Below are 12480 nucleotides of genomic sequence, written 5' to 3' on the forward strand. Positions count from 1 at the left end.
TCAATGAAATTCTTAATTGCTGCAACACAACAGAATATGTGAATATGTAAACATTGTATATAACAAGAAAAAAAAAGAAAAAGTTCAATAAATACAAATATAGTGCAAATAACAAATAATAATATAGTATTTTGTAGTTCAGAGCTCAGAGCTTATTTGTTGTGTTTAATAGACTGATGGCTATGGGGATGAAGCTGTTCCTGAACCTGGACGTTACAGTTTTCAGACTCCTGTACCTTCTTCCTGATGGCAATGGTGAGATGAGTGAGTGGCCAGGATTGTGTGGGTCCTTGATGGTTTTGGCTGCCTTTTGAGGCAGCGACTACGATAGATCCCTTCGAAGGTGGGGAGGTCAAAGCCGGTGATGGACTAGGCAGTGGTCACAACTTTTTGTAGTATTTTTCGCTCCTGGACGTTCAAGTTGCCAAACCAGGCCACGACGCAACCTGTCAGAATGCTCTCTTCCGTGCACCAAATGAAATGTGGGACTGAGGGAAGAATGGTAGGTCGAAGGGAACATGGGGGAGGAGGGGGGGGGGGGGGGGGGGGAAAGGAAAGTTCCTTTCCTATATCCTCCAACCCAGTTTTGTTTCCCTGTTCATCTTCCAACACAATTCCTTTTCCTGTCTCCACCCACTCATCACCCACAGCTCTCTACTCCGGCCATCCCACCATTTAACCAACCGTCCCGTTCCCTCCCCCCATTCCCTTCTACCCATCATCCTCCCTTTGGTTCTACATTTCACAACCCACCTGGATACTCCTATTGTCAGCTTTTGCGCACTCCTTTTTCGGACCTCTTTCTACCACCCACCTTTCCCTCTCCATCGATCTGAAGAAGGGTCTCGACCCAAAACATTGCCCATTTCCCTCCACAGGTGCTGCCTGGCCTTCTGGGATTCTCCAGCAGTGTTTTCTGTTCTTGTTTTGAGGAATCTGCCCTTTGCTGACAAGGCCAGCATTTGTGGGCCTTCCTTTGCTGTTCTTTACCCCAGCTCTGGAATAATGTTAGCAGCTGTATTTATGTACTGTTTTAACAAACTGATGAATGGCCACCTTGTACCCCGACAATCCTGGCGATAGTATCCCCACAGTCCTGCTGGGAAGAGAGTGCCAGGACGAAAATGAATACATGATGCATTTCCATGTCAACTTGCAGGTGAACCTGTAAATCTCTTGACCCATTTGCCCATGTATTGATGAGGAGTGTGGGTTTGATGGGTGCAGGAGTAGTCTGGCTGAGTAATGCTGCACATGTTGTCCCAGCCCTTCCCCTCTCCATCAATTTGAAGAGTCCTGACCCAAAACATTTAGGCCACCGAGCCTTCATGGTCGAGGGGGTATGTGTTTAGGGCGGTGGGTAGGATGGCATTCAAGTGGGCTGCTTTGTGCAGGATGGTATCAAACTTCTTGAGTGTTGATGGAGCATCACTTTGCAGTGTTAGGATGGTGGAGTCTTTCGTTAGTCAGGAGGTGGGTCATGCCCAGCCCCGCCTGATCTTGTAGTCATGGTATTTATATAGCAGATCCAGTTCAGTTTCTGTCATCAGTGACTCCCAGGACATTGAAGGTAGGAGGGGAGGGGAGGGGGGAGATTGCAACCTTCACATGGTCCGCCCTGTTTAGACTAATGCAATCAACTCGACGTGCACAAACGGAGGATCAAATAGAACAAGTTGTCCAACAACTTTAGGCTGTGCACGCCACACGAAAGAAGAAGAAGGTAGAGGACTGGGGGATGACCATGTCTTGGATACCAAACAAAGATAGGTGGTTATCCTTTTGTAAACGATGGTTATTGCCTCTTTAAAAACTGGACACCATGCTCGTGTCAAATTATTAGTTTCCAAGCGTATGAATTTGATGTTTTAAGGAAAAAATCTGGTGTTCATAAAATGATCCATTCTGTAGTGGTCGCATCTGCACGAACGCTAAAATCACAACCTATGTCGATGCAATTTATTGAGATGAACATTTAGACGGACACAATCCTCCATTTTCACAATGATTCGGAATCTCGCCGTTATTCCTGCCATTGCAAACGGCTGTCCATCAGTTTACAGTTTGATCAATGTGTACTCTCGAATAATTAACTTTTTTTCCTCAATAGGTGTTTGATTTGATTATTTTCCAGTTCTGACTGTATTTGCATCTGAACAATTAAACTTGACGGTTCGTCAATAAAATGGTACATCATTTAATTGTTTAACATGTGTCAATTTGTGAGTATTTTGTTTTCAGATCTGGGCGTAAGCACACAAAACTCTGTAGTCAACCCAGGAGCGGTGTCACCAGCTGCGCTTTACACGCCCTTATCCCCCCGGGGTACAATCACTGGATGTTTTGCTGATCTGCTGTTATTCGAACAAATGCCAAAAACACAATCGCGTTCAACACTTCACAGATCTCCGCCTTGAAGATGGCAACCGGCTTAGCCCAGGACGCTTTAGGGGAAGAATTAACTTGTGCGATCTGTTTGGAGATCTACACGGACCCTGTGGTACTCGACTGCAAACACAGCTTCTGTTGTGCCTGCATCGAGGAAACTTGGAATGAGACGAACATAGTCAGCTACTCGTGTCCCGAATGCAGGGCGGAATACAGCGAGAGGCCAGTGCTGGAGAGGAACTTCAAACTGGCAAATATTGTTCAAAGATACCTGGCTCTGGAGGTCTCCCGGAATGCGATTTTATGCAACTACTGCACTCAAAAACGGCGACCGGCTGTAAAAACCTGCCTCAAGTGCGAAGCCTCGATGTGTGCCGAGCATCTGAGGCATCACACCGAGAGTGCTGTCTTCAAGAACCATCTCCTCGTCGACCCCACTGCCGACGTATCCCGGTGGAAGTGCACGGAGCACCAGGAGCTACTGAAGATTTACTGTAAAGATGACCAAGTGTGTGTCTGCACCCTGTGCACTTTAATCGGCAAACACAAGGACCACAGCTGCGAGAGCATCGGTGAGGGAGAGAAGGAGCTGAGGGTAAGGATGTGTCCCAGATAACGAGGGGGTTCACACCTGCTACTTCATCTCTGTGCCTGCAGACATCTCCCTCAATCAGCGTTGGGGGGGAGTCGATGGGGTGCCAGTTGTGCAGATTGCTTTGTTGTGGATATTTGCACACCTCGAAAACAAAGCATTCAAGCCACATGTCCGCACTGACCCCAAGCATCTTTCTACGTTAAATCCAATCCCAATTTCCACGTGCTTTTTAACTAACTACCCCTTCCCCACGACCCCCCCAAATATGTCCTGCTTCACCAGGGGGCAATTTACAGGAGCTGATGAGCACCTTTAGCACGGGGGCAAAGCCACTACCAGAAATGTATGAACTGCATTGATGTCCTGGGAATGTGTTGATTGGCTTCCACCAACCACAGCCATCTGTGCAGAGTATGACTCCAACTGCCCGGCGAATTTCCATGTGTTTCCTGTATTGACTTGTTTCACCAAATGCCCGATGTCAGACTCAGTCAAATGTTGCCTTGATGTAATTTTCATCACATCTCTGCAATTCAATGTCTAGGTCCATATTTTAAGCAGAGCTGTAATCGCCTGGAGCCAGTAGTCTTGATGAATCCATGCTGACTTTGTCCAATGATTTCACCACTTTCCAAATGTGCTGCTATCCCATCTTTAATAACTGACTCTAGCATTTCCCCCACCTCCGATGTTAGACTAACTGGTCTGTAATTCCCCGTTTTCTCTCTCCCTCCCTTTTTAAAAAGTGGGATTACATTACCTACCCTCCAATCCTCAGGAACTACTCCAGAATCTATGTTCAGTGGTCTCAGCTACTTTTTGCATTGAATTGATTGGCCATTAGGTTTTCTTTTCATGTGGATCTCGGAAGAAAGTCTTTCAAATGCTTTGATCTTGTCTTTAGCAGACACACACCGTCTTGCCATTGTTGAGAATGGGGGTGTTTTCAGAAGCTTCCTCTTCTTGTGAGCTGTTTAATTTTCCATCACCATTGAAGACTAGATTGCATGATGTTTTTGCTGCAAGTATGCATGTGTCCTCCTGGAAGTCACTTTCATCAGGGACCGTGGTCCTCTTTTTCTGAATGGTTCGGGTGGTGTGTCATTGCCGAATGACTTGGTTGCTCATTTTGTGAACTAATTGAATTGCCTGGGCACACTGCTCCTCTCACCTGCAGATTCGATGCCAGACATTGTTTCTGCTCAGTGGTGAGCAATGTCAGTGACAATGTTATGTTTTCCTCCATGTGCTTTGGTTAAATACATATTTTGTGTGTGTGTGTGTGAAATTGCTAACAAGAATCCTATGCCTATAAAGTTGACTCTCATTGTGTTTTCAATGCCTCACTTTAGAATCATTTGCAACATCAGCTCCAGAAGATCCGAAATAATGTTGAAGCTGTTCAATTAGTTCTGAGCAACCTTCACAAAGAGAAGAAGAATGCACAGGTAGGATCCTATCCAGTCATAGCAAGTACTAAATCTTCCCTGATTACTCAGCAAACTTGTGCTGTGCATGATGAAGCCATATTAGACTTCAGGTCCCAAGTATTGTGTATGCATTGTGCTGAGCTAATTGGTTGGGGGAACCAAAAATAAGCCGTAATTCATCTGAATCAGTTGGTGTCTCTCCATCCTCTCTGTATCCAATATCCATAAAGAGGATGGCATTTGTAAGTGAACAGTGGACTTGGCCCATATTGGCATTGAGTTGCCAAATGACACTCAAATGAGATACGTAAGCATTTTTCCATAGAATCACAAGTAAATAACTGTGTAGGAAAGAACTGCAGATGCTGGTTTAAATCGAAGGAAGACATAAAATGCTGGAGTAACTCAGCGGGACAGGCAGCATCTCTGGAGAGAGGGAATGGGTGACGTTTCGGGTTGCTGCCAGTCCTGCTGAGTTACACTCGCATTTTGTGTTTACCTAAGTAAATAACATTGTTGTTTTTCAAGACGGCTGCAAAGTGAAAAAAAATAGTTGAGAACAACGTGCCACTCGGCACCAAAACCTTTGGTGAGCTGCTATGGATAATCAAGAGATGTTCATTTGTAGCAGGACTGCACAACTCTCTCACCTGCAATACTCGTCTATTTTCAACAATTATTCTGAGGAAGTTTTCAACAATGGGTGATTAAAAATGTATTCTGCATTTTTTAAGAGCATAAAAAGAAATGTACAAGTGAAAATTAAAGCGAAATATGAGACCCTGAGGAAACACATCGACAAGGAGGAGAGGAGAGTACTGCGGTTCCTGGAAAGTGAACATAATTGCTTCGCTACGGAGATTGATGGCGAAATCATTGAGCTGGAAGGGAAAGTGAAAGACTTTGAAAAGTCATTTTCTGATCTCGGTGAACTTCTGAAGCACAATGAGGAGCTTTCATTTATCCAGGTAATGTCCTACCAGTCTAATCTCTTCACAGGAGTTGATAGATATTTGACCAAAGGATAAGAGTTTATGAATTTAGGATGGCCAAAATCATTGGTTCACATGTTTCTGGAGTTTCTGTAAAGAAATATGTTAAATTCATACATTTAACAGATTATAGATACTTATGTTTCCAAATCATTAATGATTTATAAAATAACATGGGCATCTGGTAGTTTAACCCACTCAATAAACTGCCTAGAAATTAAAAATGTTTAATGAAAAAGATAAAGGTCTAAATGCATCTTGCAACTCTGAGAAGTGGGCAAAGTGGCAACAAAAACAATAAAATCACCTGTTAACTTGCAGCTCTAGAGACCCAAATTCAATCCTAACCTCCAGTACAGTCTGTGGAGTTTGCACGTTTTGTCTGCGACCATATAGGTTTCCTCCAGATACTCTAGTTTCCTTGCATATCCCGAAGATGTGCTGGTAGGTTAATTGACCTGCAAATTACCCCTCGGGTGGTAGGGGAATTGGGTGGGCGGGGTGGGGCGGGGGAAGCAAATTTGTGGACGATAGAGAGAGATACAATAAATAAGTAGGGAGATGGGATTGCACTGAGAGTTGGCATAAACCTGATAGAATTAATTTCCTTACATTGTAAGGAAAAGGGAAATATGGGAAAGCAGTAAATGACAACATGCAGCCTGCACGTCTCTTTCTTTGGGTTAGTCAATTGCACACAAATGTTGTGACATTGGAAGAATTGAGAAATGTTAGAAAATCAATAAATATCTTGCTTACTTCAGTGCAGAGTTGTCATTTCTGCCTTAAATAAACAAGAATAACAAACAGCAGGAAATTACCTTAAATGTTCAGTATTTAAATCGCCAGACAGGATATTTTATAAAACACATGGTTCTGATACATTTATTTATACCATTTTCAATGTGTGTTTCCTTTCAGCAACTGAATTCGATGGCAGACAGGTAACAGGCAGAAACATTATGTACTTCACTATGACAATTCTCCTGAAATTCTCCTGAAATCGTGTAATTCTGCATTTCTTGTGCTTGTAATTTAGTACTTATCGACATTTGTTTGTTTGTGGTTGAGTATCGATGAGTATCCAGTAATCGCTTTAAAATGCAAATAATTACATTAAGATTAGTATTGTGCTCACTAAAGTAACATGGTCACTTACATCAAAGCATTTCCAAATAGCATTTTGTCTGTAGACACTAGACAAGTGACATTAAGGGCAATGTAGCAACTACAGGCTGAAATTGGACTGGCAGGCCAGAATATGTCAGCCAAAGCTAAGTGCGTGGGTCTCTCTCCTGAGACTTGAGGATACGGGCTTCTACCCTCTATACAAATACAAGGTTAATGCTGCCCTGTTCCAGGAGGGCCCTTTTGTATGAGACATCAGACCAAGATTTCTTCTCTCCTTTGATCGACAAAACATCTCAGGACACAAAGTGCTGGAGTAAAGGGGCTGTCCCACTTGGGCGACCTAATCCGCGAGTTCTGGCAAGTTTGCCCTCGACTCATACTCGCAGCATGGTCGACACGAGGTCGTAGGAGGTCTATGTAACTCTCCTTCATGCTCGAGAGTGGCCTCAGCTAGGTCGCGGCGCGGCGTTTTTTTCAATATGTTAAAAAATGCCTGTGAGTAAAAAAAGGTCGCCATGGAAAAATCAATACTTTTTTTACTCGTAGGTTTAGTCGTAGAAGGTCGTAGTAGGTCGACCTGTTAGTTGTAGGTAATCGAGGGTAGTCAAAGGTAGTCTTCATCATAGTCGAAGGGAGGTCGAAGGAGATCGAAGTAGGTCGTCTTCACTCTCCACTATTCGGTGTCCAATTTTCCCTAAGTTAGTCATAGCTAGTCGAAGCTGGTCTTCTACAAAGTCGAAGGAGGTCTTCAACATGGTATTTTTTTCAAACTCTTCTAAACTCGCCAATTAGGTCGCCCAAGTGGGACAGCCCCTTAGGCCCAGCAGGTCAGGCAGCATGTCTGGAGAACATGGATAGGTGACGTTTTGGGTCGGGACCCTTTTTCAGACTGAAAACATCTCGGGGGTTTATTCAAAGACCGGAATTCTAAAATGTAAGCTATTGTAGCTATTGTTTGTCCCTTGATCAATACAACTGGGGAAGATTATCTTGTAGTTGGAAAGCTTGGGTGCATCTTGGCAGTTAGATCTTCCAAATTACAAAAACAAATCATAATTCAAATGTAGTAACATGTTTGTGGCTGCAGGAGTCAGTACTTTAGAAGCTATCCTAAGAAATCATATGTATAAATGCATCTGCAGGATAAATGACTATAAAAATGTAATTATTGTGGCACTGTCAAACATAAGGTTTAGCACTACACGCTACGAATCCCAGTTGTGGAGACACGGGTATCGTTGTCTCGTTGTAGGACATTTATCATTCTTTTTATTCTGAATTTTAATTCATGTATTGTTTTTTTTTTAAGTATATAATTTATGATGCTTTTATAAATAATGTACTAGGATTTTATATGTACTTTATGATGTTTTTAATATGCAATACATTCTTATGTAATGTTATCCCTTATCTGGACCTTGAGTCCGATATAAAGTTTATTGTTATTATTATTATATAATTCATCATCTGTGAAGTAGTTTGGAATGTTATGAAACAAGTTGTTTATCTTTAGATTGAAGGAAGCTTCTGAACCGTTCGTGGCAGAGACTCCTACCTTTGATCTGGGTAAAACTGTTGTGGAAAGGCTTGCAGACTGGGTCCAGGGACAGTATGTGGCAGCACCTCCACCAACTCTGGGGAGTAACTTCCTGGTCAGTATGTGTAAGTACCTATAGAAATATTTGGATAGAGAGCACTCACAGTCCTGCCCACTTGCACTATGCCTGGAACAATGGATTATAGGGACTTGCACACCTGTGTAGCATTATTTTCATATAGTAAGCAGCAGAGAGGATGTGAGGTTTCTGATGCACTGCATGTTGACAGTGGGAAAACTCTAATTGAAAATGTTAGGCAAATAAAATGATTTTATCATGTGCAAAGAGCATGACACACCCCAACATGTACATTTCATTCTTCTGCCATCATGTCCGAAGTACTGAATATTCAATTCCCTACATAGGGCAAAATTTCAAAAGGCCAGACTTTAACTGCTTGGGGAGAAATATTTCAAGAATCAGTAAATTTTGCAATTCCTATTTTAAGTATTCCTTGGGATGGGTTTCTATACAGCGATGTGAGTTGAAGTTTTGGATGTTCTCAGAGCTGTGATCCCTATTGTCTCAAAAGATGGCAGCTTATATTTGGCCCATATCCCTCTACACCCTTCCTACTCATTGTGGGGGGAGAGGGTAGATTGTTATGACATGGAGGGGCTGAAGGCATGACGAGCTAAAAGACCTTCCATGCTGTGATTCTGTGCATAAATTGATCCTGTTAGCGGAGTCCTGTCAACCTGACTCTACCTCTGGTCAAGTAAATGATGGGGTAAAAGATGGATGGAAGTATGGGGAGTAGAAATACAGGCAATAAATGGGCCTGTTCCCGTAAATTCATGACATTCCCAACGAGCAGTCGGAGCAATGTCTTTGAGCGTAGTCACCAAGGAGCCTGCCTCCCTGACCTGAACCTACATGAATCTGATTCGCAATGTGTCATGAGATCTCGGCATGTTTTGATATTTTAATGGAGCAGTTGCTTTAAAACAGAGTTTCTTGATACACGTTGATGTGTTATGTGGGGCCAAGGGGAGAGTTAGCCATCTCTTGAAGCCGGTGACACGACAGCAGTGGAAGGGTGAACGTGAGCCAGGAAGGGCTCTGATGGTTGAAAGACACTGAAAAGACAGGTGTAGCTCAGACCTATGTGAATGCCCATGGCTACACCTTTGATTTGTTGAAGTTCAAAAGAGATGTTGTTCAGGGTAAGAATAAGTTCAGCCAAGAGGATGAGAGTGTTGGTAGAGTGGAGCTGGCTGTATCTTTTGTCGTAGTAAAGTGGAGGGCTTTAGGACCTTGTGGATGGGGTGTAGAAAGACTGGCCGTCCACAGCAAAGGTGAGGCTATGTGGGCCGGGAATCAGAAGTTGTGAAAATGGTGGAAGCCATGCAAGGTCTCCTTCACGCAGTTTGTAAGGGACTAGACAAGGGGAGATAGGATAGAATCAAGATATGAAGAGATGTTCATATGTTCAGAAGGGCAACAGCAGGCAGAAACAGTGAGTCTGCTAGGAAAGTCCCAATGATAGACCTTGTAAGTGATAGAAGGGAGAGTATGGGCTAATTATCAGATTACAGGCAGTGGTGGGGAGATCCCCTGATGTGATGAGGCCTGTGACAATGCCTAGTTTTCATTGGTGGAGCCATGGTCCAGGGGCAGGCATGATGAGGTGCCCAGAGAGCTGCTATCTGGTCTCTGCAATGTAGATGCTCTGATGTTGTCCTAAGCAGCCTCTCCCTCACTCTGACAGAGGCAGACAGCTGGAGCTCATTCAGATACTCCTTTGCTTCACAGATGGACAAACGCCAAGTATGGATCCCCGCACGGCATTTCCACACCTGATCCTGTCCACTGGCAACCTCTCTGTGTCGGGTTCCAAACACCGGCAGCCTTACCCGGACAGCCCCAAGAGGTTTGACTACTGGTGGCAGGTTATGTGTACGGAGAGAGTAACCTGTGGCCGCTGCTACTGGGAGGTGGAGGTGGGCGGAGAGCGCCGCCGCTGGGACATCGGAGTGTGTTACGAGAGCCTGAGCCGGAAGGGAGAGGGGAAACAATGTTCTCTGGGACAGAACAAGGAATCATGGTGCCTGTACTCTGAACCTGGTAGTCTTGCAGCCTTGTACGATGACAACGTTACCAGGCTGACTGTTCCCCTGCCCAGTAGGGTGGGTGTGTTTGTGGACTTTGAAGCTGGAATTATTTCCTTTTACAGTGTAGTGGACAAGAAATTATCTCTGTTACACACCTTTCGGCAGCAAGCGTTCACTAAACCCCTCCACCCAGCACTGGGAGTGGCCGATTTCACCACCTCCCTGGCACTGTGCACTCTTAAGTAATAATCTCAGCAATGATAATACTTTAGATGTAAAGGAAGAATGACTGAAACATAAGAAAATACAAAATAGAAACAGCAATAGGCCACATATCTGCCCTGCCCTACCCTTGCACAAAACCTGGCTGATCTTTACCTAGATAAACCTCTGCCTTCAGACTTCCCGTGTCCAAACATCCATTGCTCATCCATACTCAGTGACCGGAGATCAGAGGAAGAGGGTAATAGTGGATGGGCGTTGTTTGTACTGGGTCTGTAATAAGTAGAGTGTAGGTGGTCTGATTAGTAAGTTTAGAGGCAACGTGGAAATTGGTAGAGTCATAGATGATGAAGAAGTTTGTTTAAAGATACAGCAGGACATAGATCAGCTGGAGAGTTGGGTAGATGGGTGGGCACGTGGAAATTAATACAGACCAATGTGAGGTATCACAGTTTGAGAAGTCAAATTCTGGTGGGACATGTGGAATAAATCGCAGGGACAAGAGCATTTATGTTTGGAGGGAACTTGGGGTGCAAGTTTATAGCTTGCTGAAAGTAGTGACACACGTGGATGATGTAATCAAGAAGGCATTTAATAAGTTTGCCTTCATAGGCTGAAGCTTTGAGTATAATAGTTGGAACATCATGTTGCAGTTGTACAAAACATTGGTTAGATTACACTTGGAGTTTCACGTACAATTCTTATTGCTACACAACAGGAAGAATGTGGCAGCAACAGAGAGAACGCAAAAAAGGTTCACAAGAACTTTGCCTGAACTGAAGGTCTTATATTTACTGGGAATAGAGAGGCTGGATTTAAGCATAGGCTTAAGGGAAGAGGCAAAATATTTCAGAGGGACCTTGAGGGCAACTTTTTCATGCAGAGAGTAGATTGTGTCTGGAATGAGCTGACTGATGAAACTACAGAAAAAAAAATCCAATCACAACTTTAAAAATACATCTGGATAGATATATGGATCAGATGGGTTTCGAAGGGTAAGGACCGAATGCAGGCACATTGGATTAAATGAGTGACTTTTCCTGTTGAGTGAACAGTTCATGAGCCTTTGGCTCACCCAATAAAATACCAGCATTGTACCTATTTGCTATGAACATCAGCATGTACCCCAACCCTAGAAACTACACACGAGTCCATGGGGACTTCTACTGCAATCTTGTCTGCAGAAGGACACAAATTGACCCTCCAGATAGCTTCAATGCCAGGGCTGGAAACAACATAAATCTTTCAGTAGGGCATGGTTAATAAAGAGTAAGCATGGAAAGTTAACATTAACAGGTTTTCGCCTTAAGAAATGCCTAGTTTTGTCATAACAAACTACTTTTTCACAAGGTGGAAAAGCACAAGACTTCACGGGAATACCCCTGATTAGAACTGTTCAGTTATATAGAATCAAAGTAAAATGTAGCACAAAACGGGCCCTTCACATCAACTTGTCCATGCCAAACAAGATGCTGATGACATTTACCCAAATATCTTTTAAATGTTGTTATTGTACCTGCATCAACTACGTCCTCTGGTAACTTGTTCCATTTGGAAACCACCCTCTGTGTGGAAAACTTTGCCCCTCGTGTTCCTATTATATAATTCTACTCTCGTTCAACCTCTGCCATCTTGATCTTGATTTCCCTACCCCAGGAAAAATGGTTATTCACCCTATCTATTCCTCTTGTGATTTTATGCACCTTTATTAATTCACTGTTCAGCCTGTTGCGCTACAAGAAATAAAGTCTTAGCCTGCCCAACATATGGCTCATGCTTTCGAGTACTGGAAACATCAGGGCAAGTCACAAGCTGTGAACATTCTGCGGTTTCTGTAGGCTTGGAATTGACAGACTGAGATGTTGTATTAGAACATCCAGCATGGTGGGGTGTTTAAAAACGTTGACACTGAAGTTCTTTGGGGTGCACTTCTGGCAACAGTAACATTTTGGAGATAGGACAAATTAGAGGAGAGTAGGTGGATGTCAGTCCAGCAGTCATCAGAGCCTGTCATGGCAAAAGTGATGCTGACATTTAATCCTTGCCGGGACAAAGATATAAGACAACAGG

General features: G+C 43.5%; 1 protein-coding gene across 1 annotated transcript; it reads left to right on the top strand.

Annotated features, from left to right (window-relative positions):
- The first annotated feature begins 1600 nt into the window (after positions 1-1600).
- On the top strand, positions 1601-12205 carry LOC129711229 (E3 ubiquitin-protein ligase TRIM11-like). The gene is made up of 7 exons (XM_055658730.1): positions 1601-1770; positions 2242-2983; positions 4336-4431; positions 5148-5381; positions 6327-6349; positions 8050-8198; positions 9890-12205. Exons 2-7 carry the CDS (start codon positions 2420-2422, stop codon positions 10432-10434), a joined length of 1611 nt encoding a protein of 536 aa, XP_055514705.1. The 5' UTR covers positions 1601-1770; positions 2242-2419; the 3' UTR covers positions 10435-12205.
- The last annotated feature ends 275 nt before the right edge of the window (positions 12206-12480 follow it).

The sequence above is a fragment of the Leucoraja erinacea genome, chromosome 29, assembly GCF_028641065.1.
Source record: "Leucoraja erinacea ecotype New England chromosome 29, Leri_hhj_1, whole genome shotgun sequence".
NCBI lineage: Eukaryota > Metazoa > Chordata > Chondrichthyes > Rajiformes > Rajidae > Leucoraja > Leucoraja erinaceus.

Excerpts from the sequence above, each read along its gene's own strand:
- LOC129711229 (XM_055658730.1), top strand. The coding sequence starts at position 2,420 with ATGGCAACCGGCTTAGCCCAGGACGCTTTAGGGGAAGAATTAACTTGT. Across the intron at positions 2,984-4,335 it reads AGGGAGAGAAGGAGCTGAGG|AATCATTTGCAACATCAGCT; the intron begins GTAAGGATGTGT and ends GCCTCACTTTAG. Across the intron at positions 6,350-8,049 it reads CTGAATTCGATGGCAGACAG|ATTGAAGGAAGCTTCTGAAC; the intron begins GTAACAGGCAGA and ends GTTTATCTTTAG.